At 40.3% G+C, this 24,743-nt stretch overlaps 3 protein-coding genes across 3 annotated transcripts; all 3 read left to right on the plus strand.

Annotated features, from left to right (window-relative positions):
• The first annotated feature begins 1,678 nt into the window (after nucleotides 1-1,678).
• On the plus strand, nucleotides 1,679-9,131 carry LOC104456731 (kinesin-like protein KIN-14I). Its single transcript, XM_010071587.3, is given in 20 exon segments — nucleotides 1,679-2,119; nucleotides 2,742-2,908; nucleotides 3,105-3,248; nucleotides 3,373-3,609; nucleotides 3,697-3,768; nucleotides 4,008-4,076; nucleotides 4,342-4,416; nucleotides 4,568-4,645; nucleotides 4,743-4,824; nucleotides 4,958-5,053; nucleotides 5,153-5,164; nucleotides 5,167-5,325; nucleotides 5,443-5,549; nucleotides 5,667-5,845; nucleotides 6,097-6,258; nucleotides 6,331-6,584; nucleotides 6,749-6,912; nucleotides 7,003-7,200; nucleotides 7,893-8,374; nucleotides 8,747-9,131. Coding segments are annotated over 19 exon segments (2,829 nt in total). The 5' UTR covers nucleotides 1,679-2,119; nucleotides 2,742-2,779; the 3' UTR covers nucleotides 8,877-9,131.
• A 598-nt stretch (nucleotides 9,132-9,729) lies between these two features.
• On the plus strand, nucleotides 9,730-10,721 carry LOC104456730 (major allergen Pru ar 1). The gene is made up of 2 exons (XM_010071585.3): nucleotides 9,730-10,188; nucleotides 10,293-10,721. Exons 1-2 carry the CDS (start codon nucleotides 9,876-9,878, stop codon nucleotides 10,589-10,591), a joined length of 612 nt encoding a protein of 203 aa, XP_010069887.2. The 5' UTR covers nucleotides 9,730-9,875; the 3' UTR covers nucleotides 10,592-10,721.
• A 2,608-nt stretch (nucleotides 10,722-13,329) lies between these two features.
• LOC104456729 (fumarate hydratase 1, mitochondrial) lies at nucleotides 13,330-20,381 on the plus strand. Its single transcript, XM_010071584.3, has 17 exons — nucleotides 13,330-13,599; nucleotides 13,774-13,891; nucleotides 14,443-14,592; nucleotides 14,953-15,063; nucleotides 15,270-15,353; nucleotides 16,153-16,251; nucleotides 16,534-16,584; nucleotides 16,660-16,709; nucleotides 17,038-17,119; nucleotides 17,272-17,366; nucleotides 17,459-17,525; nucleotides 17,647-17,697; nucleotides 17,875-17,970; nucleotides 18,419-18,517; nucleotides 18,623-18,652; nucleotides 18,767-18,832; nucleotides 19,880-20,381. Exons 1-17 carry the CDS (start codon nucleotides 13,442-13,444, stop codon nucleotides 19,964-19,966), a joined length of 1,494 nt encoding a protein of 497 aa, XP_010069886.2. The 5' UTR covers nucleotides 13,330-13,441; the 3' UTR covers nucleotides 19,967-20,381.
• Nucleotides 20,382-24,743: the final 4,362 nt, after the last annotated feature.

Below are 24,743 nucleotides of genomic sequence, written 5' to 3' on the forward strand. Positions count from 1 at the left end.
CTCCAAGAAAATTAGTTTGCAAGAGAAATTAGAAGGGAAAAAAAAATCCAATTTAATATTCACTTCACCAGACCCACTCCGAAGTTAATATGTGCAAGCGCACAAGGAGAAAGGGACAAAACCACCGAAACTTCATAAGTTATCATTCATAACCCAAAGTTTGAAATTTTTGAACCCTAAGAGAGGGAATGGCTCATAGATTTATTGTTTTGAACTCAAACAACAGATATAACGCTTTTTTTTTTAAAACAATTTCTATTACTTAATAAGATTCATAGTAGTGTCAAGGAAATCCTAATTTTAATTAACTAACATGTTTTCTTAGATCAAATTAAATTTCTCAAAAAGAACGTCGACACAATTAGTTTTTGTTACATATTTTATGATGGCATGTTTATTTATGCCTTTATTTACTTGACCTCAATGAAAAGAAAAGAAAAATCTAGCCACACCACTGCCCACCCCACCTCACACGGGGCACAAGGAGGGTGGCAAGGCATGACCTCACAGGGCGGGGAGGAGGAGTATGATCCCGCTCATGTCCAACCCTCGAATCCATCCCTAAACTTAAGGCTAGTTAGTACATGCTCTATATTTATCATCTGTCTTCTACATATTGTTGATTGTGCAACACCGTTCTCCAACTGTTATTTCATGTATGAGCAAGGGCCTAGGACTCCGACTATGATCAAGCAAGTGTAGTTGGACTCTTAACCAATTTAGTGGGGAGAGGGGAGAGATCTTTGTTGGGCCCTTGCCGAGGGCAGGGTGACTTGAACGTTTGTCAGTGCAAATGGGGAGCCTCACCTGCCATCAACATTAGTGATGCCACCCTCACTATAATCATATGAGATGATAGCAAAGCCTCCTGCCACATCCCAAATTTTGCCACATAAGGGATGTTGTGCCACATTAACAATTTGACAGGATCGGGGACAGAAGGGAATTGATCACATGTAGTGAAAAGTTAGGAAAAAGAGAGAAAGAGCTACTGGGCCAAATTGAGCAAACAACAACTTGAAGTAAATGCATAAAAGATTACCAGCATATGAAGATAAATTACCTATAGTGGCTAGAAATGTATGGAAGACAATCATGAGCCTAAATAAGATACATGATCTTCAAATGTACTTGTTGTGATTATTGCAAGATATTGAAATCAATTGCCTGCTCCTTTAGTTTATTTTCCTCAAAAATAATGATTTTTTTTTTATCAGGTCTATTCTATTTCTACTTTACATTCACTTTCGAACTTATCTTGTTTTTTAATCAATCATTTTTAGAGGAATATTTTTCACATCATTTTTTCCCAAGAAACGAACTGATCAAAATCTGCAATTATAATTTCCTTCCTTCGGTTTCATTTCTCTTCAAATCAAAGTTATGCGGTCCAATTAAATCATTCTCTTTCGAAAAAGGGAAAAAAAAGAAGAAACTTCCAGCAGATAATACATTGAGGGAGACAAACACCGGCGCGTCACGCGCGCGCGTGGAGCGCAAATCTACTTCGGTGTAGAGAGAGAGAGAGAGAGAAGTGGGGAGGGTTGGGAGCCTCCCGGAGGTTCGGAGCCAGGCACGGGCGTCAGCTTCGGTAAGGAGAGGAGAGAGAAAGACACCTGGTGCTGGTGCTGGTGCTGGTGCTGGTGTGGCGATGGAGTTGAGTGTATAAAGAAGAGAGAGAGTAAGAGAGAGAAGACGCAACGGCGAAAAGCTAAAGCTAAAAATGGAGCAAGAATGTGACTCCCTGTATTCCTAGCAAAGCAATCCCTCTCTCTCTCTCTCTCTCTCTAACTCCTCACTCCTCCAACTTCATCTCCTCCTCCTCCTCTCTCTCTCTCTCTCTCTCTAGATCCTCTGCAATCTCTGACCGCCTCCGCATTGAATTCCGCCCCGGCAATGGTGGCCTGAGAGAGCTTCCCCGATTCCGAAGCGACGAGGGTCCGGTGTGTCTCTTCTCTTTGTGCTCAGCGTGCGGATAGTGTGCGGAAACATGGCGGCGGCGGCGGCGGAGGGGGGCTGTCGTTCTCGGCGGCGTCGGTGGTGGAGGACGTGCTCCTCCAGCAGCACGGCACGCGGCTCCGGGACGTCGACGTGGAGTCCAGGAGAGCTGAAGAGGCCGGTACGTCGATTCGCCTCTGCGCCTTTACTGCTCGGGCTGGCGCCGCGGTCGTGACCTTCGGTGGCGTTTTGAATTCTCTGTTTCGACTCCTTACTCGGATTCGCCTCGGTCCAATTTGAACCCGATGCACACCCGATTTTCGCTTTCTCCCGTACGAGGTTTCTCGTTCGGGATGAGATTATCTGACTGTGAATTTAGTTGCTGAAAAGGAAGAATTTGGAAATGTTTGCAATCTTGTTTCGAGGACGATGATGATGAAAGTTTGTGCCTTGGCTCATTGGGTGGTTTCTCGCTATAACGATCAGATGTCTGTCTTCTCTTGGATCCTGCACTTGAGCCTCGATATCTGCGCCTGTCTCGCAAGTGAATTTGAATTTTTTACTACCCTTTCTGTGTCGATGTTCTACTTCCTTGTCGTTCTGCGTATTCGGTACGGCAATTGCCACTTCTTCTTTTTTTCCCAGAATATGATAGAATTCTAAAGCGTGATCGCCTGAATTTGCGGATCAATCATGGCCTAATGGAACTGGACTTTGGAACTCTCTCAGTCTCTGTTCACTTTGGCTGGAAGTCCTCTTGCTGGAGAGCTTAGTTTGGGATCCTGATTACTTGTCTTTTGCAGCATCAAGAAGGAATGATGCAGCTGGTTGGCTGAGGAAGATGGTCGGGGTGGTTGCAGCCAAAGACCTACCTGCCGAGCCATCCGAAGAAGAATTTAGGCTCGGGTTGAGAAGTGGTATTATCCTTTGCAATGTTCTCAACAAGATACAATCTGGGGCGGTACCAAAGGTCTGTTTCCGTATTCTCTAATTCCTTGAGAATAGTTCCTTTTTTACCATAATTCCTTTGGAAAAGTTGCTGCCATGCAAACTGATCAGAAAATTAAGTTTCCGTGGACGATGCCAATAAAGAGCCTTGAATGAACTTTACTTTTGTCTTCAGAGTAGAATTTTAACTGATATTAACATCTCACGCTGATCCATAGGTTGTAGAAAGTCCAGGTGATGCTGCTCTAATCCCTGATGGAGCTGCTTTGTCAGCATTTCAATATTTCGAAAATGTCCGGAACTTCCTTGTAGCTGTGCAGGAGATGGGCCTTCCCACTTTTGAAGCATCAGACCTGGAACAGGTACATTTGTTTGGATACATGTTTTGAGACTATCTATATCACTGCGTGGGTCACACCAGGGGGGCGGAAGGCTAATTCCATAAATTAAGGATAAATTTTGTTATCTCAACTTTAATCTTTGCAGGGAGGAAAGACTTCAAGGATTGTGAATTGTGTTTTGGCACTAAAGTCATTTGCTGATTGGAAACAAGCTGGTGGAAACGGAGTATGGAAATTTGGTGGCAATGTAAAGCCTGCGATGTCATGTAAATCATTTGTTAGGAAAAATTCAGAACCATTCTCAAATTCTTTGTCAAGAAATCCTTCAATGAATGAGAAATCCTTGCACGCTTTAACTTCTGGTATTGACTCGAATAAAATGGTCGGTAAGCTTATCTCTTCTAGATTTAAGTTATTTCCTTCATCTTCACAGATGACAGAAAATTTAAAACTGCTCTCCTTTATTTAGGCCAACTCAGGTTCGTTAAGCATGCTTGTTCGTGCAGTTCTTCTGGATAAAAAGCCTGAAGAAATTCCAGCGGTAAAATTCTGCTTTCATTTTAAAATTTTTTACAGCTCTTTATAAAATTTGTAAGATATAAAGACTGGTTTATAATTCACTATGCTCATACAAGTATTATTTTCCTTGATTTGTTTACATGATGGAACGCTCTTTACTTTGGTATGGTAGCGCAGGTTTATAATTTCTCAAGTTTCTATGCTATCTTTATCAATAAGTGCATTGCTAAAACTTTCTTTTGATCTTCCCTTTTATGGCAGTTGGTGGAATCTGTCCTAAGTAAGGTGGTTGAGGAGTTTGAACACCGTATCACTAACCAATTTGAGCTGGTATGTCATTTTGATGTACATAAGTTTAGCCGATTTTTACTCTTAAACAATAATTTCACCACACACTCATCTTCTTATATTATGAAGTGATTTTTTGTTTCAATTAGAGTGTAGAGCTTCAATAAATTTATTTTTCTTTCTTGGAGCTAAACCATCCAGTGGAAAGTTCTTGTTGAGCAGTTACACATTTCTTTTTATACTCTGACTAAGGTTTCTCGTTCAGTGATTATCTAACAATTCTACTACTTTTCTGATTTTCCTGTAGAAGAAAAGCACCACAAATGATGTTGCTGTTTCTTTTGGGAGCAAGACTCTGGTGAAATCTATTGCCAGTGAAAAGGTGTTGCTTTCTTATCACTTGAAACAGATTGCTGAAGGCTAGCATTAGCCAGTTTCAGCAAGCAAGAATCTTTTTCCTTGAAATATCATAGGTACATTATGGAAATAGTTTGTGCACTGAAGTTTTCATTATATTTTTTCTAATATCTTAGACTGAAGACAATGAGGAATCAAAAAGTCTGATGTTAAAACAGCAACAGATTTTTTATCAACAACAAAAAGATGTTCAGGTTTGAGTTTTGTTATTTAAATGCATTCCAACTGCTTAATTAATTTTTTATTTTATTTTATTATTCCTACTTAGTTTTTTGTATCTACAATTCTTAGGAGTTAAAGCAAGCCCTCTGTACAACAAAAGCTGGCATGCAGTTCATGCAAATGAAAGTCCAAGAAGAGTTCAGCAGCCTCAGTACAGTCTCTGTTCCTTATCTTGCCAGTCTCCTTTCAGCATTTTGCACTTAAAAATATCAGCATTTCACACTTATAGAGATCCTTCCGGACAGGATCATTTGTCTGTTTTCACATTTGAGCTTTCTCAACAGGTTTACATATATATGGCCTTGCCAATGCTGCATCTGGCTATCATAGAGTTCTTGAGGAAAACCGCAAGCTTTACAACCAAGTGATGGATCTCAAAGGTAAGATTTCCAGATCCCCCACCTATTAAGCTTATCCCCATTTTTCCCTAAGATATTCAATGAATCATACAGTGATTGGTTTACTGTTTATGTTGCTAGGGAATATCAGAGTTTTTGCAGAGTGAGACCCTTCTTGCCTGGACAATCAAATTCTATTAGCACTGTCGAGAATATTGAGGATGGGGTTATCAGCATCACCACCCCATCTAAACACGGAAAAGGGCATAGGTCATTCAACTTCAACAAAGTCTTTGGGCCATCAGCATCCCAAGGTGGCAAAAAGTCAATTTTTTTTTTTTTTTTTTTCATTTTGCATTTTGCATTTTGCATTTTGCATTTTGTATGTATATAGCATATATGGCAGACTGACCTTGTCTCAACTTCTCCAGCGGAAGTATTTTCTGATACCCAGCCATTGATCCGGTCAGTTCTTGATGGATACAATGTATGTATCTTTGCATATGGCCAGACTGGATCTGGAAAGACCTACACCATGGTAAGAAGTTGTAAAAGACACTTTCGAGTATTACGACTCTTTGTAATTCTACCTTCCCCGTCTGTTTGTAACATCTGCTAATTTTGTGACTTCTGCTTCTCTTTTTTCCCTTTTCAGACGGGTCCTAAACAGCTTACGGAGCAAAATAAAGGGGTAAATTATAGGGCCTTGGGTGATTTGTTTTTCCTTGCAGAACAAAGAAAGGATACATTCCTCTACGATGTTTCTGTCCAAATGATCGAGATCTATAATGAGCAAGTGCGGGACCTTCTTGTTTCCGATGGAACAAATAGGAGATATCCTTGAAACAAAATTTGTTGTGCTTCATAGAAGGCTTTAAATTTTGTCATCAGTTCCAACAGTTCTAAATTATAATGAGTGATATAAAGCTTAAGAGCTAATTAGACTTGCTTAGTAAACCTGATATTTCCATTTTATTGAAGCCTTTTCAAACTATGTTGTGGTCTAATATTGTCCAGTGATGTACGTTTTCAATATAGCATCTCTCTTTCCAGATTGCTACCAAATTTTCCTTAGCTATGAAAACATTAGAAATTCGAAATAGTTCCCAAACTGGACTCAGCGTACCGGATGCAAGCCTCGTGCCTGTTTCATCAACATTTGATGTTATTGATCTCATGAACCTTGGGCATAGAAATCGTGCTGTGGGAGCTACAGCCCTGAATGATCGGAGTAGTCGTTCTCATAGGTGAGATCTGTTTCACTAATGCATATCTTAGGGCTTCCCAGAAGACTGACAATTTCTCCTTTTAATTTGCAGTTGTTTGACTGTACATGTTCAAGGACGAGATTTGACTTCTGGAACCATTCTTCGTGGATGTATGCATCTGGTTGATTTGGCAGGAAGTGAGAGAGTAGACAAATCTGAAGTGACGGGAGATCGGCTAAAAGAGGCACAACACATCAACAGGTCCCTTTCAGCTCTTGGAGATGTGATTTCCTCTCTTGCCCAAAAAAACCCACATGTCCCTTACAGAAATAGCAAGCTCACCCAGCTGCTTCAAGATTCACTTGGTAAACTAGAGCTAACAGTTCTTTCCCCTCACCGTTCTTCATATATAATAGAGCTAGAATAAAAAGTCATGCATCTGAAAGTTATCATGTAATTTGTACTTTATGGTCCTCAAATCTAAATTGAAGTTCTAGTCAAGTTTAATGGAGGAATATTCTTTCTTCAGGAGGGCAGGCAAAGACGTTAATGTTTGTTCACATAAGCCCTGAGCCTGATGCTTTAGGAGAAACAATAAGTACACTTAAGTTTGCTGAGCGAGTTGCTTCAGTAGAATTAGGCGCTGCCCGAGTAAACAAAGATAGTGCAGATGTGAAAGACCTCAAGGAACAGGTTGAAATATCTAATCCTCATCCAGTCATCACTTTTCACATTATGTCTTTTAGACTTTCAGTGTGGTAATAGACTACAACCATTCAACAGATAGCGAGTCTCAAGACAGCATTAGCTAGGAAGGAGGAAGAACCAAAGCACACGCCACACCCTGTTTCTGGAAGCTCAGAACGACAGAGAAGGAAAGCAGCAGAATTATCACCTTTTCATTCTAACGCACAGCATGCAGATACAATACGGGATCAAAATAGCTGCCGAAGACCAATGGGTGATGTTGGGAATATTGAGGTAAACCTGTTTCCCTTATCATTGTTGGATGGGAAGCATAAATATCTCTTGTCTCAATATACTTGCTGCAGTAGTAATCATTCCGATAAAAATTGGGCTTAATATTCCCTAAAACAACCCCAACTTTATGTCCGATACCAATCTTGCCTTGAACTTTTTTGGTCTAAGAAAAACCACACTTTCATTATAGTGCCAAATCTGCTCAGCTTCCAAAAGTAGACACTAGTGTCCTCAAAACTATGAACATCGGGGCCGGTTATTAGAATCGTGTCTTCATCAACACCCTCACTTTCACACGGAATAACAGCAGCCTCTAGATGTTAAAATTTTTGAAGAAACTAGTGGAGATTTTTGGACGCCAGGCAGATATGGGACTAATTTGAAAGTTGGTTTAGGCAGAAAAAAGTTAGGAATAGAATTGCGATTGGATCTAAAGTTGGTTTTTTTTTTTTTTTTTTGAAGGTCATAAAAATTATGAAGCTCTTGCCATTTAGTTAGAATTCATACTGATTTGACCGAACAAGCATGCTTTTTGCATACCACAGGAGTTGTTTCCCAATAAGATTGATTAGCATCAGCTCTCTCTCTCTCTCTCTCTCTCTCTCTCTGTGTTTGTGTGTGCTTGCATATGTGTATGGATATGTGATGCCTTCTGTAAGCCTGGAGCTGAGACCGACATTTGGGTCCTGCAGGTGCTCCCAAACTCTACATTGAAGCACAAGAGACCAAGCTTCGACCTGGACGAACTGTTGGCTAACTCACCTCCTTGGCCTCCAGTTCCAGTCCAAAGTTACAGAGATGATGAAAAAGAAGTAGGCTCAGGTGAGTGGGTAGACAAAGTCATGGTGAACAAGGAAGACGGTAGCCAAGTTGAGAACACCCTGGGGTGTTGGAGTACAAACAATGGGCACCTAACAGATGGCTTCTACCAGAAATATCTCCAGGATGGCTCCAAAAATTTCACGGAGCAAACTTACAACATGTTCATGGGTAGTAATGGTTTCGATCACACAAATACAGATGATGGGGATGAGCTTGATGCTGCCACCAGTGATTCTTCAGAACCAGATTTGCTCTGGCAATTCAATCATGCCAAGTTGAATGGCATCACTAATGGCATTGCGTCAAAGACTAATAGATCCGCTTCCAAACCCCGGAAGAACCCAGCTATCAGGTATGGTCAATGTATTCTGCTTTCTTTGCTTGCGTAATATAGGAACAATCAATGTGTTGTTACATGTTGTTATGTCTTTGCTAAATAATATAGGAAAGCATTTTAGAAAATATATATGCTGCACTAAGTGTGTAGTCCACAAAATTAGCCCAAAGTAGTCCACAAAATAGTACTTATGTTGGGCCTGCAGCCAGGAGAGTTGGTCTGATGTGGCAACAATTAATTCTAAGCATCAGTCGAATGCACAGATTCAATGCAAAACAAAAATTATTGTCTTTCATTTTGATTAAGTCGCTGGAAATTTGTTGCATAAAACTCATTAGCCAATGAGCTACTTCCATCTAAAAGTATTTTCCTCTGCCGGTTCAGCAGGAACTTAAGTTCTAGTATGGGCCCTTCGCCATCTCGGAAGCCATCGAATGGAGCCGGTCTTCCTCTACATCAGAATGGAAAGCAGCAATCTGCCATTGATGGGAAGCGGAAGCCCGGCATTAGAAAGTAAATTCTTTGTAACCACGTCATTTCTTATCTAATTGTTTTATTTCTTTGAACATGGAGGGAGATGGAGAGAGAGTGATGTCGAAAGGAATGTATTGATCGCATGCCTTTAATTTTTTTTTTCGCCTGTTTTTCGATGTAAAGTGTTCATCTTATAGTATAATACAGCAACCGTGCCAGTGTTGCTTGCATGTGTTTATTCTTGAACCAAAACTTTGGCACTCTAATACGAAATGAAATTGCCAGGCCATTTCCTTCAGTTGGTTTCTGCCATTGTTTAGATTGTGAAGTTACAGTTCCTTGGTCTCCTATGTTTTAAAACTAGGCGGTTAACAAATAAACGATTAAATTAAGTGCTAGACGCTGGAAGTTTTGTCCATTACTTGAACGAAATCAGTGCCATTACAAGCCGTCGGCATGGGAACGTTGACCGAGGGTCCTTGGGCAAGAAGACAACGTGATGACGAAAGACAACTTAGATGGTTGGAATTTCTCGAAATGTGTTGAATTCGACTCCTTTTGCATCTAGAACTTATGATCCGCGTGGAAAAATTTGTTCATCCACGTGAACACAAAACTATATTCAAACCCTCGATTAGTGAGATGTTGATTTGTATGTATACAGTTTTTCTCCGAATGTCAATTCCATACTTCGCATGCTGCTGAGAGCACCACGATAGCGGAAAGATCCTACCTTTCTTCTCTATAATTTCACGAATTTCTTATTCAAATCCCCTCGGAAGAAACCAAAATCATCGCCAGGGTACGTGCTTTGTGTACGTGAGTGATTGGTGCGAAAACGTGCCCCTTTTCATCATAACTGGAACAGCTCACACGAAGGAATCGAGAAGATATCATAATCAGCCGACAACAAAGGAAAAACAGGTCTCACCTGTAGAAAAGGAGGAAGGCAGCCGGCCAGAACAGTGGACTGACGACGGAGCCTCTCCCCTGGGATTAGCCTAAAGAGTCCTCACTCTCCAAACTGGTTGAGGCCAGGTCGATGCAAAATCCAAACAAAAACTCCTGTTCCTTCTCCTCAAAGCTTCGGTCCTATAAATTCCTTCACCTGCCCATTCCTCTTCATCACTCTCCCTCCCTCCCTCTCTCTCTCTGGTACATATTTGAGAAGATGGGTGTGGTCACTTTTGCGCAAGAGCTAGAATCGCCAGTTGCTCCGGACCGACTCTTCAAAGCCTTGATGCTCGATTCACACGTGCTATTCCCTAAGCTCATGCCTCAGTACATCAGGAGCATTGACCTGGTTCAAGGCGATGGTGGTGTTGGCAGTGTCAGGCAAGCCAACTTCTCCCAAGGTCGTCCCTCAAATTTTCGTTCCCTTTCTAATCTTCTCTATGCCAATTCCCATATCTTCGTTTGCAATAAAAAGGGGGTTCACTGCCTTTTACTTGTTATTTAGGAAGCTTGCTTAGATATGCGAAGCATCGGATCGATGAGCAGGACGCAGACAACTTCCGCTGCAAGTTTACTTTGATCGAAGGGGACATACTCGGCGACGACCTGAAGTCTGTGGTGTCTGAGATAGAGTTTGTCGATGATGGCAATGGTGGGTCCATCTGTAGGATGTCGAGCGACTATTGTTCAGACCGAGACATCAAGTTTAGAGACGAGGATATAGAGGCCGGCAAGGATAAAGCAATGGAGTTGTACCGGGCTGTTGAGGCCTACTTATTGGCGAATCCTACTGCTTACACTTAGTTTTGCTCTCACTGAGACCTTCCCAGTCATTAGCTCTTGAATGTAAACTTGGCAGAAAGAAAAAGGAGCAGAAAAGCTTTAACATTGTAAATTGACCTCGTGCGAGATTTTAGTGAATTTTGTTGCTGAACCTGAAAGGTCTCTAATTTTGAGGTGGATAGCCAGTCTGATTACAGATTCGTGGAACAACATTGAAACTTGGCATTACCAGATTTCGGGTGCTCCAATCTAAAAATGCCAAGCGAATTCCTGCAAATCGAAAGCTTGAGAACATAAAACTGAAAAAATAGTTAGCCCCTTGGATGCTCTTGAAGTAACGCTGTCAAATACCATTTGCCTGATATAAACATATATGATGATTAAGAACATGACGAGAAATTTTGAAACTCGCATTCGTATTAATACATGGGAAGCATGTGCTGCTAATAGGTCCTGCGGTGGAACTAACACCGGGGAGAGCGGAAAAATGAACAGAAACATGCCCAGGCTTGGGCCAGCCCATTATCCGCCAATAGCGGAGACAACTGGTGGCGTGATCATGGACTCCTCCAGAAGCATACTGTAGAAGATAGGTATGATGCTGCCCTTGATGCTCGCATCCAAGTTTCTTACGTAATTCAAGACGAGGATTGGTTCTGGCCGCTTGTTAGGTCGAAGTGTCTGGTTGCCATTCACGCTGATGAAAATGACCAGGTGATCTCTTACGAGCTCTACAAACGACGGAAGCGCTCTCAAAGAAGCTGGGAAGTCAGTAAAAATTAGGGAGACCAAAGTTTTGTAGCTTAAACTAGTTTGGTTTAGACCAAATGTGCCTGAATTTGGATTTGTCACTTGGTTGGCTACATCGGCAAAACTGCAGACTTAATGACAGAATCAGGATAAGGGCTAGTGGTGTAAATGACGTATATGGTTTTTTGCAGAGCTGCCTTGAAAACCATATGACCATTTATTCGTTAAGTGTTAATTTCCGAAGCGCGTATGGAGCCATTTGCTGAATGTGAAGGGCTACAACAGAAACATTAGAGGCTGGGATGAAGAATTTGCTTGGTTAGTACAGATACTAAACGGTGGCGCTCGCAGAAAATACTGCTGAAACTCACACGGAATGGGTTATCGATAGCATATTTCCATGATGTCGTTCTACGTGTTAAAGGAGAAGAGATCAGTGCTATATGCAAGTGATATTGAGCTTCCATGTGCTGGATGGAGGAATTCTTTACCCTTAATGTGCTGCCTGGCTACGTAATTCGGTGCGAGACTTGTCCATTTGGCTTTGTAATCTGTATAGTTGGCTCTCTGTTGCTTTGACAGGAGCTGTGCTTTTTCTCTTGGGAGGTGCAAATGACTAGCAGCCGATTGAGAAGAGCTCTCAATGCTCAAATCTCTAGCCACTCCCAAATAAATGATATAATGGGATACTTTATATATATATACATATTTTTTTTTGTCAGAATGGCATACTTATATGGACAATAAAAAGTTTGGATTTTGAGATGCCATATTATTTTTTAAAACAAGAAAATTTTTCTCCATTCCAAAAAGATCCTAATGCCGCCGCTGAGAAATTGGGTAGGAGAGGAAGAGATTCAAAAATTTGGATATGAAAAGTACTCGTCTTTTTAATTACTACACATGTATGTACGGAATTTATACTATTTGGGACATCATGTAGTATATATGATAATTTTTCTTAAAATTACGTTAAACAAATCAGGCATTATCGTAATAAAATCATAAATGGATATTATCACGAACTATTACAAATAAGCAAAGTCTACACATTATCCTATAACTATTTAAATGACACAAATTCTACAGGAACATCTTACTAGTTACCTTGTTACTAGTTTTGTATCATATAATGAGAAATAGCAGGAATATTATATTTATAAAGTCAACATGAAATAAAAGTAATCATGTCATATAAATGGCTCTTCACAAATTATTTCATTAGCCAACTAAATAAAATCAAAATATTTTTGCCGAGCATAATACCGCATGGGTTTTGTGGGTGCATAATTTGGTTAATTCCAAAAGAACAAGTATTTTTCCACATGTACGGGAGATGGAAGTCTTGTTAAAAATTCAATACGTACGAGACATAAAAGTAGGGGTATTTTACTAACATATTTCATTCCATCTAAAAATTATCACCCATCTCACCAAAAAAAAAAAAAGGAAAAAAAAGAAAAGATTTATCCCCAAATTCTATTGTACTAGGAACAAGAAGCTTAATATAAATTATGGAAAATAATGCAAATGGTCCTAGAACTTTCATCCAATGTCTAATTTAGTCCCCGAACTTTTAATCTTTTTAGTATGATCTGGTATATGTTCAATTTAGTCAATAAGTTATACATTACCTCTGAATTTGTATTAATAAAAATATAATATGGAATATTTTCATATAATTTAAACTAAATTGAATATATATTAAAAGTTCATAAATTATATTGGGTAAATAGAAAGTTCGGAGATCTACATTTTATGTTGAGTTAAAATTCAAGAATCATATTAAATAAATTGAAAATTTGAAGAATCATATTATATATTGAGTTAAAGTTAATTGCCATCATCCCTATAAATTACTACAAATAAATGATGAATGATGATTAACGTATATTCTATTTTGGAAAATTAGCCAGAAGACAAAATATTTTCCAATAAAAAAGTCATTTTCCTAGGAAATCTAAATATAAATCTACACATTTTTCTCTGCTTCCGTCCCTTCCCTCGCGTTCTCCTCCGGTTCGCCTCCCTTCTTCTTCCTGCTCCTCCTTCATCCTTCGGGCGAAAAAGCTTTGACTTTTCCCGACAGACCGCAGCTCGCGAGACCGGAGAGGAGCGGAAATGGCGGCGAACGTCGTGTCCAGGCGCCTCTCGAGCGGATCGGCGGCGCCGTCGCACCTCGCCGGCGCGCTGCGCTACGCGGCTTGCTGGAGATCGTATTCGACTGGCTTCCGGGAGGAAAGGGACACTTTTGGACCCATCCTCGTCCCCTCCGACAGGTTCGTGCCTTACCCTTTCTCGTCGTCTTCGCTAATTCCTCGTCAACTCTCGGCGGTACTGCGAAGATGTCTTTCGGCCCCTTCGTCCGAAGCTCGTATCTTTGAGTGCGCGCGCGACGTGAGGATTGATGACGCGCCGGGGAGTGATGGTTTGTTTGGGATTCTCGTGTGTAGGTTGTGGGGAGCGCAGACGCAGAGGTCGCTGCAGAATTTCGACATCGGGGGCGAGCGGGAGCGGATGCCCGAGCCGATTGTGCGAGCTTTCGGGGTCCTGAAGAAGTGTGCTGCCAAGGTCGTGTGTTCTTCGACTGATCCCCTTTTTTGGCTTTTCCGGCGGATTCGTTTCGGGATTACTTTGTATCGTTGAGTTATGCGAATGGGCTTGTCGTTTTCAGGCCCTGTTCTTGTTTTGTGCCGACACCGTCGTGCCGTTCGGATGCTAGTGAACCAGATAGTTTCACTTTAGCTTGCCGTTTTTCCCTCTTCCCCCTTGTATTGATTAGATTAAGTTTTATCTAACTTCAAATCCTATTACCGATGTCGAATTGTTACGACAGTATGAGTCGGAGTGCTTTGGAGCTCTATATTAGTTTTATCTTTTTAGAAACCCTGCACTCTGAACAATAAGATGTAATCACAGTATGGAATTTTTTTTTAATCTAATGATTAACGTCTTGAACTTTGAAGCTGTATTATCTAGGAAAATCAGTTTAAACTTTTATGAAGCAGGATGTGTTATCAAAGTTTATACGCCAATTTAATTGTCATCAGCATCGAACGTCATATTTACTTAAAAAACAAATTATAGAAGGTTATTGATTGTGTCAATGCTATAATTCTCAGGTTAACTTGGAATACGGTCTCGATCCTTCCATTGGAGAAGCCATAATGCAAGCAGCTCAAGAAGTAGCTGAGGGAAAGTTGAATGATCATTTTCCCCTTGTCATATGGCAGACTGGCAGTGGCACTCAAAGTAACATGAATGCCAATGAGGTGAGTGCAATTATACGTATATGACAAGGCTTCTATGGGCTTGTGCTTTTCGATACAATATGCTAATGCCCATGTGGATTGCGACTGGAGTTTTGTTGCCGTGTCCTCGTTTGGGTTGTTCATATTTTTATCTGGCATCCTTTATGCTATTGGGAAGTCCCATTTCGTACATGAGAATCATGGTCTCTTGATGATCCTTATGAACTTCTAAGTAAGGAATTTGGAGTTTTCTTTTTCTGCATGGGGGGTAAGGGCAGTTTGATTTGTTATTTCACGTGAATGTGGAAGCAGGATGATGGTAATTGCTAGATGATTTATTTTCCTCATGATTTATGTTTTTCAATCTATGCGCTATTGTAGGTGATTGCAAACAGAGCAGCTGAAATTCTTGGCCGTAAGCGTGGAGAAAAGTTTGTGCACCCAAATGACCATGTGAACCGATCTCAATCTTCTAACGACACTTTCCCAACTGTAAGCTTTGTTTTCTTCATCACTGAATTACCTCTGTCACTTGATGCAAATTGTCATCCTTGACCACTTTCTTCTGCTTTTTTTAAGCCTAAAAGGGATCAGATCCAGGGCATGTATTGATGTGAACTCTATATCATTTATAAGAGAATAAAGAACTATAGAGTTTGTTGTTAAACAAATGCATTATTGTAACTCTCATATTGTAGGTGATGCATATTGCGGCTGCAATGGAAATAAATTCAAGATTATTGCCAAGTCTGGGGAACTTGCATTCTTCTCTTCACTCAAAGGTTTGATAATTGTGAAGACTGAAAACAATTCTTTATTCTATATCAAAGGTTGGATAATTGTTGAAGTGCTCCCTTAGCAATGCTTTGTGTTTACATCATTTGGTATTTTTGCTCTGAAGGATATGGAAATACTCTAAGTTAATGCAGCTTTCTTTCTTTCAGCACTGGATATTTCACCATTCGACACTATTTTGGCCCTTTTGTACATAACACCTTCAATCTTCAAGTAAACTTTATTGTTCTTCTTTTTAAACTATATACCTTTATTTTATCCCTTTCAGATTGTCGATGCCAATTCTTTTAAAGAATTTCGAAGTTATGCTCATGCATAAGATTGTGCAAAAGAAAGATCCCTATGCATTGGCTCACATTGTGAAAAATCTTAATTTTTTGTGGATTTTTTTTTGTTTCCCATATTCAATAGCCTAAGCAACATGCGGTATACCCATGGGACAAGCTTCACAAGTATAATGTTTGGGCTCATAAGATATGTAGTGCTTATTTGTGTGCAATGACACTGAGCTTTCTTTAGGTCATGTAGTCTCTTTCTTCAATGGATTTTCTAATTAATGTGACTATGCTGAAAGATTCTGCACACACTCATTTACTGCACTTCTGTTTGTTCACCATGCACATTTGTGCATATGCATTGGCTATTTGTGTGTTCTCTACTAGTGCTTGTGCCTGTTTTCTCTGGAGGCTTCATTTCCTTAGAGATGATGCTAGTGCATAGTTTTGTAATATGCAATGCTTACCACTTACAATTAATTAGATCATTTTCTCTTTTCCATCTTAACAGTCCATCGAATTTAAGGATATTGTTAAGATTGGACGAACTCACACTCAGGATGCAACTCCTTTGACACTGGGGCAAGAGTTTAGTGGCTATAGTACCCAAGTAAGCTTTCCTTTCTGCTGTTGTCTAGTGGTAGCACAAATTTAAGTCTGCCCTTCAGGAAGCGCAGATGTTAAGTTCCAAATCCTGCATGCTTAGTTGTAGTCTGTGATGTATGTACTTAGATGCCTGCTTGATTATCAGCCGGTGGCTCCAAGAGCTTCTATATCTATTGGCAACCAAAAAATGGAAAAATTAATTGTTTATGTTTTTGGTTGTACAAAAGCATGATAGAGTATGTGGCAACATAGAGGATGCAATTCATCCAAGATGTTCCTATTGCAGGTTAAGTATGGAATTGACCGTGTCAACTGCACTCTACCTCGTATGTACCAGGTTTGTAGGAGATACATATGTTCTTGCTCTCAATGTTCCTTATTTTCAGAGTTCTGACAGTTGGGGTTTGAGCAGCTTGCACAAGGCGGTACTGCTGTAGGTACCGGTCTGAATACAAAGAAAGGGTAGGTTTGTCCTAACATAATTTCTTCAATCTCACCTCATTGTGTGCCGCCCATGATATAATGGTCATGGCTTTGCTTTATATTTCTAGTTCTCATCAAATCTTACCTGTTAGTGTTCTGATGATTCAATTATAACTTTAGCAACTTGGGCTGACTGCCCAAAATGAAATTTTTACTAAGAAAGCATGATATGGCCAATTGTAGATAGGTTGTTTGAGGCTGTTTTCTCTCTAGATATGTTTCAAGTTCACTTTAGTTATTCTCAGACAATATTGACAGTTGGGGGCTTTTCTTCAACGCATCACCAATTGAAGGGACACTTGTGCAGGTTTGATGTAAAGATAGCTGCAGCAGTAGCTGAGGAAACTAGTTTACCTTTCATCACTGCAGAAAACAAGTTTGAAGCCTTGGTAATGCTTTTATCCAAACCTTGTTCTTTACACTTTTTAGTTCTCTCTTGTTCTCTCTTCCATGTAGTAGGGAGATAACTAAGTGACCATGTTTAGTCTTTTTCAATCATATAATAAAAAGAAATTTATATTTTCCTCTATGTGCTGACCAGGCTGCACATGATGCTTTTGTGGAGACAAGTGGTGCCCTTAACACAGTAGCTACTTCTCTCATGAAGATTGCTAATGACATTCGTTTTTTGGGAAGGTCGGTTCACCACCAGAGCAAGAGTTATTACCTTCTATCATTGTCATTCCTTTTCTGTTATATTTTGTTCACATTTTTTGTGCTTAAAACAGTGGTCCCCGTTGTGGCCTTGGGGAACTTATTCTTCCAGAAAATGAGCCTGGCAGCAGTATTATGCCGGTAATGACAATATCATAACTACTATTGCAAGTTATAATTAAAACAACGAGTAGCTTGGGTCTTAGAACCTTAAATTGATAAAGCTACTCGACATCACTTCACTGAACCTATTCTATGGCAGGGGAAAGTCAACCCTACCCAATGCGAGGCTCTTACCATGGTTTGTGCACGGGTAAGAATTTTATCTTCAATTCCAATCTCTCTCAGGCCAATTTGTGAGTAGTTGATATGCTTGAGTTAAATGTTATTATTTTTTAAGTCACAGACTGAGGGAGTGTCCTCTGGTCACTCCATTTAGACGATGACCATTCTAAATTGAAAAATAATCAGAAAATGACATCTTTCGCAGGTTATGGGAAATCATGTAGCCGTTACAGTGGGCGGATCAAATGGCCATTTTGAGCTGAATGTTTTCAAGCCAATGATTGCTAGTGGTCTCTTACAAGTGCGCTCCTCATCTTGTATTTTGTCATTGTTTAAAGTGTATATCCTTGATTTATGAGCCAAATAATGGACCAGCAATGCTGCTCTGTGCTACTTGATCGCTATAGCTAGACACAGTAGCGGGCCTAAAAAATTTTCAAAATATGTGAAGCATTAAGTTTGATCATGTTTGGAAGTTCTGGAAATTATTGTTACATGAGGATAAATAGGCAAAAAATGTTTCGGTGTACAAATGGATAGAAACTAGTATTGAATGATTACACTTAATGAAAACAAGACAGGTCATTTTCTTGACAACATAGCACAGAAACTTTTTACATGCAGTTTTAGGTTCAATTAGTTTGTTATTTATTGATGCTTAACCTTTTGTTAATATTGTGGTCTATGGTTATTATTTGCTACATCACCAAATTGACTCATCTTGCGTTTTTGCTCTTCTTTTTACTTAGTCACTAAGACTACTGGGGGATGCCTCTTCTTCCTTTGACAAGAATTGCGTCCATGGAATTCAAGCTAACAGGGAAAGAATTTCAAAGTTACTGCATGAGGTCAGCTGGGCTATTTCTTATAGTATATGGATATAATTTCTGTATTGTTAGAATCTGAAGCTGATTATTTGTTCTTGATGTGGGCTGAAATTGTGGGCCTTGCAGTCATTAATGCTTGTCACATCCTTGAACCCCGTAAGTGTCCAACTTCCTGCTGTATTCTAATCATAACTTTCAGTATATCTCTTCTTGACATTTTTTATATTAAAGAAAGAAGTTTTTTAAAGCAAATGATCCTGTTCATTCCAGAAAATTGGGTATGATAATGCTGCTGCAGTTGCCAAGAAAGCCCACAAGGAGGGATCTACTTTGAAGGTGACTTCCTTGATTCTATATTTACTTAGGTTTACATTGTAGACTTGAATGGAAAGCCTTTACAGTCAGCTTGGCTGTAACTTGTTATGCTAAACAATAAGGTTGTGGATAAAAAGAAAAGAAGATCAAACTGAACATTTAGGTTTACATTGTAGACTTGAATGGAAAGCCTTTACAGTCAGCTTGGCTGTAACTCTTTAATGCTAAACAATAAGGTTGTGGAGAAAAAGAAAGGAAGATCAAACTGAACATTTAGGCTTTTTAATATGGTTTAGTTTTGTGGAAACTTATCAAACCTAGTGTGTTATTTGACTTTGGTTTGCCAAACAAATGCTATCTGAACGGTTAGTATTATTCTGCAGTTAAACATCTATATTTGCTGTAGTTGTGTGATTCTGACATAGAAACTAGAAAGATTTATTAGATGAAAAGAGTTAGCATTTCTTTGCTTTAATTCATATGGTGCAAGTATAAATGATTTACACATCAATTTTTCCAGAGCTTGAGCTATAAGGAAAATGAGCAATAAAATGATTCAAATTATCCAAAATTCAACTTTTTATTCCTTTCATAGTTTCTGTCGACTGACACAGGGCGTTTTTAAACCTGAAGTGGTGAAAATGTGGTTAGTTTAGCGTGTCTTTGTTGAATTTTTAATGACAGCACGAGTTGCATTGCATCTATAATTTCCATAACTCATTGAAAAAGGGATTCACATTTGACTGGCTTGGAAGACAGATCCAGAGTGTGGTGTATTTTTTGTCAAGAAGATATGCTTATCGCCAAACCTTAGGTTGGTCTAGAGGCTAATGGGCTGCAAACTTGTTACCTGACTATGGGTTGCATATCTATGTCCCAAATGACACTTTTTGAGGAGGTACCCTGTGTAGTCTCATAACAGGTGCCATGGGGGTCCTCCAAATATGGTGTGGTAAAAAGAAAGCAATGTTGCCTACAATGAATGTGGTGTACTTGCTTTGCATATGGTAAATGTATTAATTGTATTATTCTGCCTCAAAGTATACTTTTTTTTTCTTTTTTTCTCAGGAAGCTGCTCTAAAACTTGGAGTCCTTACAAGTGAAGAGTTCGACAATCTTGTCGTGCCTGAGAAAATGATTGGACCATCTGACTGAAAAGAACAATAGATTCTCAAGACAATCGATACTCTTAACTAACGGAAGATCAGCTATTATTACAATTTTCCCCGGCATTTTTGTCTGCTCCCTATGAAGGGTAGAGGGCTTATCGGATCATTAATTTAAGAACTCTATTATTGAGTGGGATTCTATCGATTGGTCTCAAGCTCTTATTAGTGACGCAGTTGATAAGGTTCTCTTCATCTCTGCTTGTCGAGGTTTGTAATGTTGACACAAGCAGTAAACAGAGGCAATAAGGAGGCCTACAATGAGCATGTTGTATACTAGAATTTTTTTGATGCCTGAATAAAAAGGGGGTTCTTCTCAACCCGGGGATGGGGGATGCCCTCCTTGGATTGTGGCATCAGGACGTTTTTATTGTCTTATCCATCTTTGACATAGAATTACATTCTGCTTGAGAGTCTTCCTAGAGATTGGCAGTTTTTACTTAGTGGGTTATTTACTTTTTAGCGGTTTGTGTACATGCATAAAAAGTCTTAGCACTAACAAGCAGATCAAAAGCAACCTTACTATTGTAATTAAGGGATAAGTACATTAATGGTGCCATAAGTTGTGTACGGCGCTCACTTTGGTGCCAGATGTTTTGCCGGATCATTTAAGTGCCAAATCGGAGGAAAAATGATCATTTTGGTGCTATCGACGACATATTCCGGCCAAACTGATTACGTGGCTTTTATATTTAAAAAAAAAAAATTGAGAAGCCTTTTAAACGACATTGTTTTTCGTCTTCCTTAAGAAAGTAGTTTTGCCGTCCTACGTGGATGGCCTCACAAAAACGACGCCGTTTTTATTTTATTTGATTTGATTTGGAGATTGAAATTAGGGGTTTTTTGTCCGCTGTTGCTCGTCCACCGTCGCTTGGCCGCCATCCTCGGCCGTTGTCCCTTGGCCACCATCGCTTAGCCGCCATCTCTTGACCTCCATTGTAGTTGCTTGCTACAGCAAGATAAAAGAAAAAAAAAAAAAACAAACAGAAAACCCCAAGAGAGAGGGAGGTGTCAACGATGAGGGCGAAGGAGGGGATGGCAAGGCCACAGCCGCCGCCTTCGTAGCAGCTGGCTTCGCTGACAACCTCCGTGGCGTTCCAAATCTTTGCGGCTACTATTGGCCAAATCGCTCGTGCTTCTAGAGATTCTTCGAGCTCGCGTTTCCTCTGCACCCAACGGTAATCCTTGGGAGAAGGAGATGGTGGGGCTGAGATTCGGAGATTTGAAAGGTTGATAGGTTTCCTCTGCACCCAACGGTATTCCTTGGGAGAAGGAGATGGTGGGGCTGAGATTCGGAGATTTGAAAGGTTGATAGGTTTCCTCTGCACCCAACGATATTCCTTGGGAGAAGGAGATGGTGGGGCTGAGATTCAGGGATTTGAAAGGTTGATAGGGTGATTGAAAATGAGGGAAAACTACTAGGGGAGGGCGGAGGTGAACGCGTGGTTTCTTTTCTGGAAAATTACTAGTGTTGCTGGTTCTGCGCTGCTGGTGTTGTTGGTTCAGCGCTGTTGGTGTTGCTGGATCTGTTCGGGGAAGAAGATGAATCTGTTTGGGGAAGAAGGCGACACAAAATGGCGTCGTTTTGGTGTTAGGATATTAAAACAACATCGTTTGAAGGCCTAAGTGATCCAATGGAAACTCCGGCGAGCCACATCAGCATAGGAAATTAATAAAAAAAGGCCACGTTAGATTTCTGGCTGATCAGATCGGCGTTGGCACCAAAATGAACGTTTTTCAAATTTTTTGGCACTTAAATAATCCGACGGAAACTTTTGGTATCAAAGTGAGCGTCGTACACAACTTATGACACCATTAGTGTACTTATCCCTGTAATTAAAATTTCTTCATGGAACTGTAGAGTTATTCTTGTTGAGAACATTTGCCTCACTTAAACATGTGGGACCTGTCAAGTTCTAAGTTTTAACCTCACAGCCGCAGGTGGTGATTGACATAACTGTTTTACTGATTGTACATCTTTCCCATCTTTTCATGGATACAATCTGCCATGACCGTATTACTGATGCCGCCATGACCGTATTACCAATGCCTTACGAATCGGGATTTCCTGCCATGTCAATATTACTGCTTGCCATGATCTATCAAAGTGGTTGCACGAAAATTTAAGATTAGCTAATTCTCTAATGTAAGCAGGAACCTTCTAATTCACTCGTAGAATCCCACATGGCATGCAGTAGAAACTCCCTGCCCTTTACTTTATAATCATGATAACTTGCTTTGCTAACTATCTTTCATTAAAGTTCTGGGAAACAAGGACATGGAGTGATCATTTGGGCTGGACTGATCGGACACTAAGCGGCTCCTAACAAACTTTTAAAATGGTGGGATAAGAATAAACGAAATTATGCAACCAACAAGGAAAGAGTAAGACTAAAACGAACTTACAAAAAGTACCTGTCAATGCAATGGCTTAGTTTAGACTAACTTGGACAAGGATGTCACATTTGTCATTTGACCATATATAACACTACAGAGTAGCTCCCCAGGCAAAATTAGTAAAGTGAGCCACGGTAACATTAAAATGTGTCAATTGTCAACTAGCTTGTTACAATTGATCTGGTGAAGAGAAAAGCTCGATATAAATGATAACAAGTGTACTGCTAATTTAATCCGTGTAATAAAATTGACCAAGAGGACATGTTTCACTTGAGATGTCATAAGAGACTTAGCTTATATAAGATATTTGAATTGCTCATTCACATTTTAGTGAATCTAAATAAGTTTGAGCGCGAATTTAACCCATTTAGCATGAAATTGGGGAATATAGTCTACCTAGATAAAGAGAGCATCAGAAGTTCTAGTTGCACCAGGCACCCATGGCAGTGGGGAGGCCACGCAATCAGTAAAAGGTGTGAACAGCCAACGTGTTGTTACATGTTGTTACGTCTTTGCTAAATAATATAGGAACACATTTAAGAAATATATACGCCGCACTCCGTACGTGCAATCCACAAAATTAGCCCAAAGTAGTCCACAAAATAGTACTTCTGTGTAGGCCTGCAGCTAGGGGCGTTGGTCTGATGTGGCAACGAGTAATTGCATCGGTCGAATGCACAGAACCAATGCAAAGAAAAGAAAATGTTAATCTTTCATTTTGATTAAGTCACTGGAATTTATGGCACAAAACTCATTAGCCAATGAGCTTCTTCCGTCTAAAAACATCTTCCTTGGCCGGTTCTTTGAGCTAAATGTATTTTCCAAAAGCAAAGGTAAAACTTTGAAAACTCATTTGAAATACCTTTAAGCAAAATGGTGTTTGGGGGAATTATATTTACAAAGGGCTTTGGTGATAAAAAAATTATCTAAAAAAAAAAAAAAAAAAAAAAGACCGGCGGGCGGGTGGCCGCTGGACATGAGACCTTCGCGAGGGTCCGGGCGTCCGGGAGGGTCGCCGGAAAAGACCGGGAGGGTTCTTCGCCGCGACCCTTGGCCCGCGAGGTTGCGGCGGGGTCAGCAGGAAGGTCGCGTGACCTCCGGCAACCGCCACGACCAAGATCTGGGGCAGCGAGGTCCCGATCGCCGCGACCCGAACAGGCGGTGGTTGCACCACTCCCGGCAACGGGCGCCCAGGCCACCGCGACCATTGCCGCCACCATGTCGCCGGCCTTCAACGGAGAAGAAGATGGTACCATGACGAGGGCAAAATCGGAAGCCATCAAATGCGGCCGGCCTTCCTGGACTATATCAGAAATTTTAAAATGGAAACCAGCAGCCTGCCATCGATGAAACCAGGAAGCGGAAGCCCGGTAATAGAAAGTAAATTCTTTGTAACAACGCCATTTCTTATCTAATTGTTTCGTTTCTTCGAACATGGAGGGAGATGGAGAGAGAGTGATGTTGAAAAGAATTTATTGATCGCATGCCTTTCCTCTTTCTTTCCCCCGGTTTTTTGATGTAAAATTTTCATCTTATAGTATAACAGAGCAACCACGCTGGTGTTTATTCTTGAACAAAAACATTGGCACTCTAATACGAAATGAAATAGCCAGGGCATTTGCTTCAGTTGGTTGCTGCCATTAATTAGATTGTGAAGTTACAGTTCCTTGGTCTCCGATGTTTAAAAACTAGGCGGTTAACAATCAAACGATTAAATTTAGTGCCACGTGCTGGAGTTTTATCCATTACTTAGACGAAATATCAGTTGCCATTTCAAGCCGCCAGCATGAGAACGTTGACTGGGACCTTGGGCAAGAAGACAACGTGATGAGGAAAGACAATTTAGATGGTTGGTATTTCTCAAAATGTGTTGAATTTGACTCCTCTTGCGTCTAGAACTTATATCCTCGTCGCTATCCCAGGATCCCACTTATAGGGCCATTCTTCATTTATGATATGCGTGGAGAAATATGTTCATACACATGAACATAGACCTATATTCAAACCCTCGACCGGTGAGATCTTGATTTGTATGTCTCGTTGTTTTCTCCGAAAGTCAATTCCATACTCGGCATGCAGTTGAGAGCACCATGATAAGAGAAAGATCTTACTCTTCTTCTCTATTTTTTTACAATTTTGTTATTCAAATCCCCTCCGAAGAAAACAAAAATCATCCCCATGGTACGTGTTTTGCGTACGTAAGTGATTGGTCCGTAAAGATGGCCCATCTCATCATGATGGAACTGCTCACGCGGAGGAATCGAGAAGATTTTATGATCAGCCGACAACAAAGGAAAACCAGGTCCTACTTGTAAAAAAAGAGGTAGGCAGCCGCCCAGAATGGTGGACTGATGAGGGAGCCTCCCCAC

Source organism: Eucalyptus grandis, chromosome 8, assembly GCF_016545825.1.
Source record: "Eucalyptus grandis isolate ANBG69807.140 chromosome 8, ASM1654582v1, whole genome shotgun sequence".
Classification (NCBI taxonomy): Eukaryota; Viridiplantae; Streptophyta; class Magnoliopsida; order Myrtales; family Myrtaceae; genus Eucalyptus; species Eucalyptus grandis.

Coding starts and splice junctions, on each gene's coding strand:
- LOC104456730 (XM_010071585.3), top strand. CDS start 9,876: ATGCAAAATCCAAACAAAAACTCCTGTTCCTTCTCCTCAAAGCTTCGG. Junction 10,189..10,292: donor GCAAGCCAACTTCTCCCAAG/GTCGTCCCTCAA, acceptor CTTGTTATTTAG/GAAGCTTGCTTAGATATGCG.
- LOC104456729 (XM_010071584.3), top strand. CDS start 13,442: ATGGCGGCGAACGTCGTGTCCAGGCGCCTCTCGAGCGGATCGGCGGCG. Junction 13,600..13,773: donor ATCCTCGTCCCCTCCGACAG/GTTCGTGCCTTA, acceptor TCTCGTGTGTAG/GTTGTGGGGAGCGCAGACGC. Junction 18,653..18,766: donor TTGTCACATCCTTGAACCCC/GTAAGTGTCCAA, acceptor TGTTCATTCCAG/AAAATTGGGTATGATAATGC.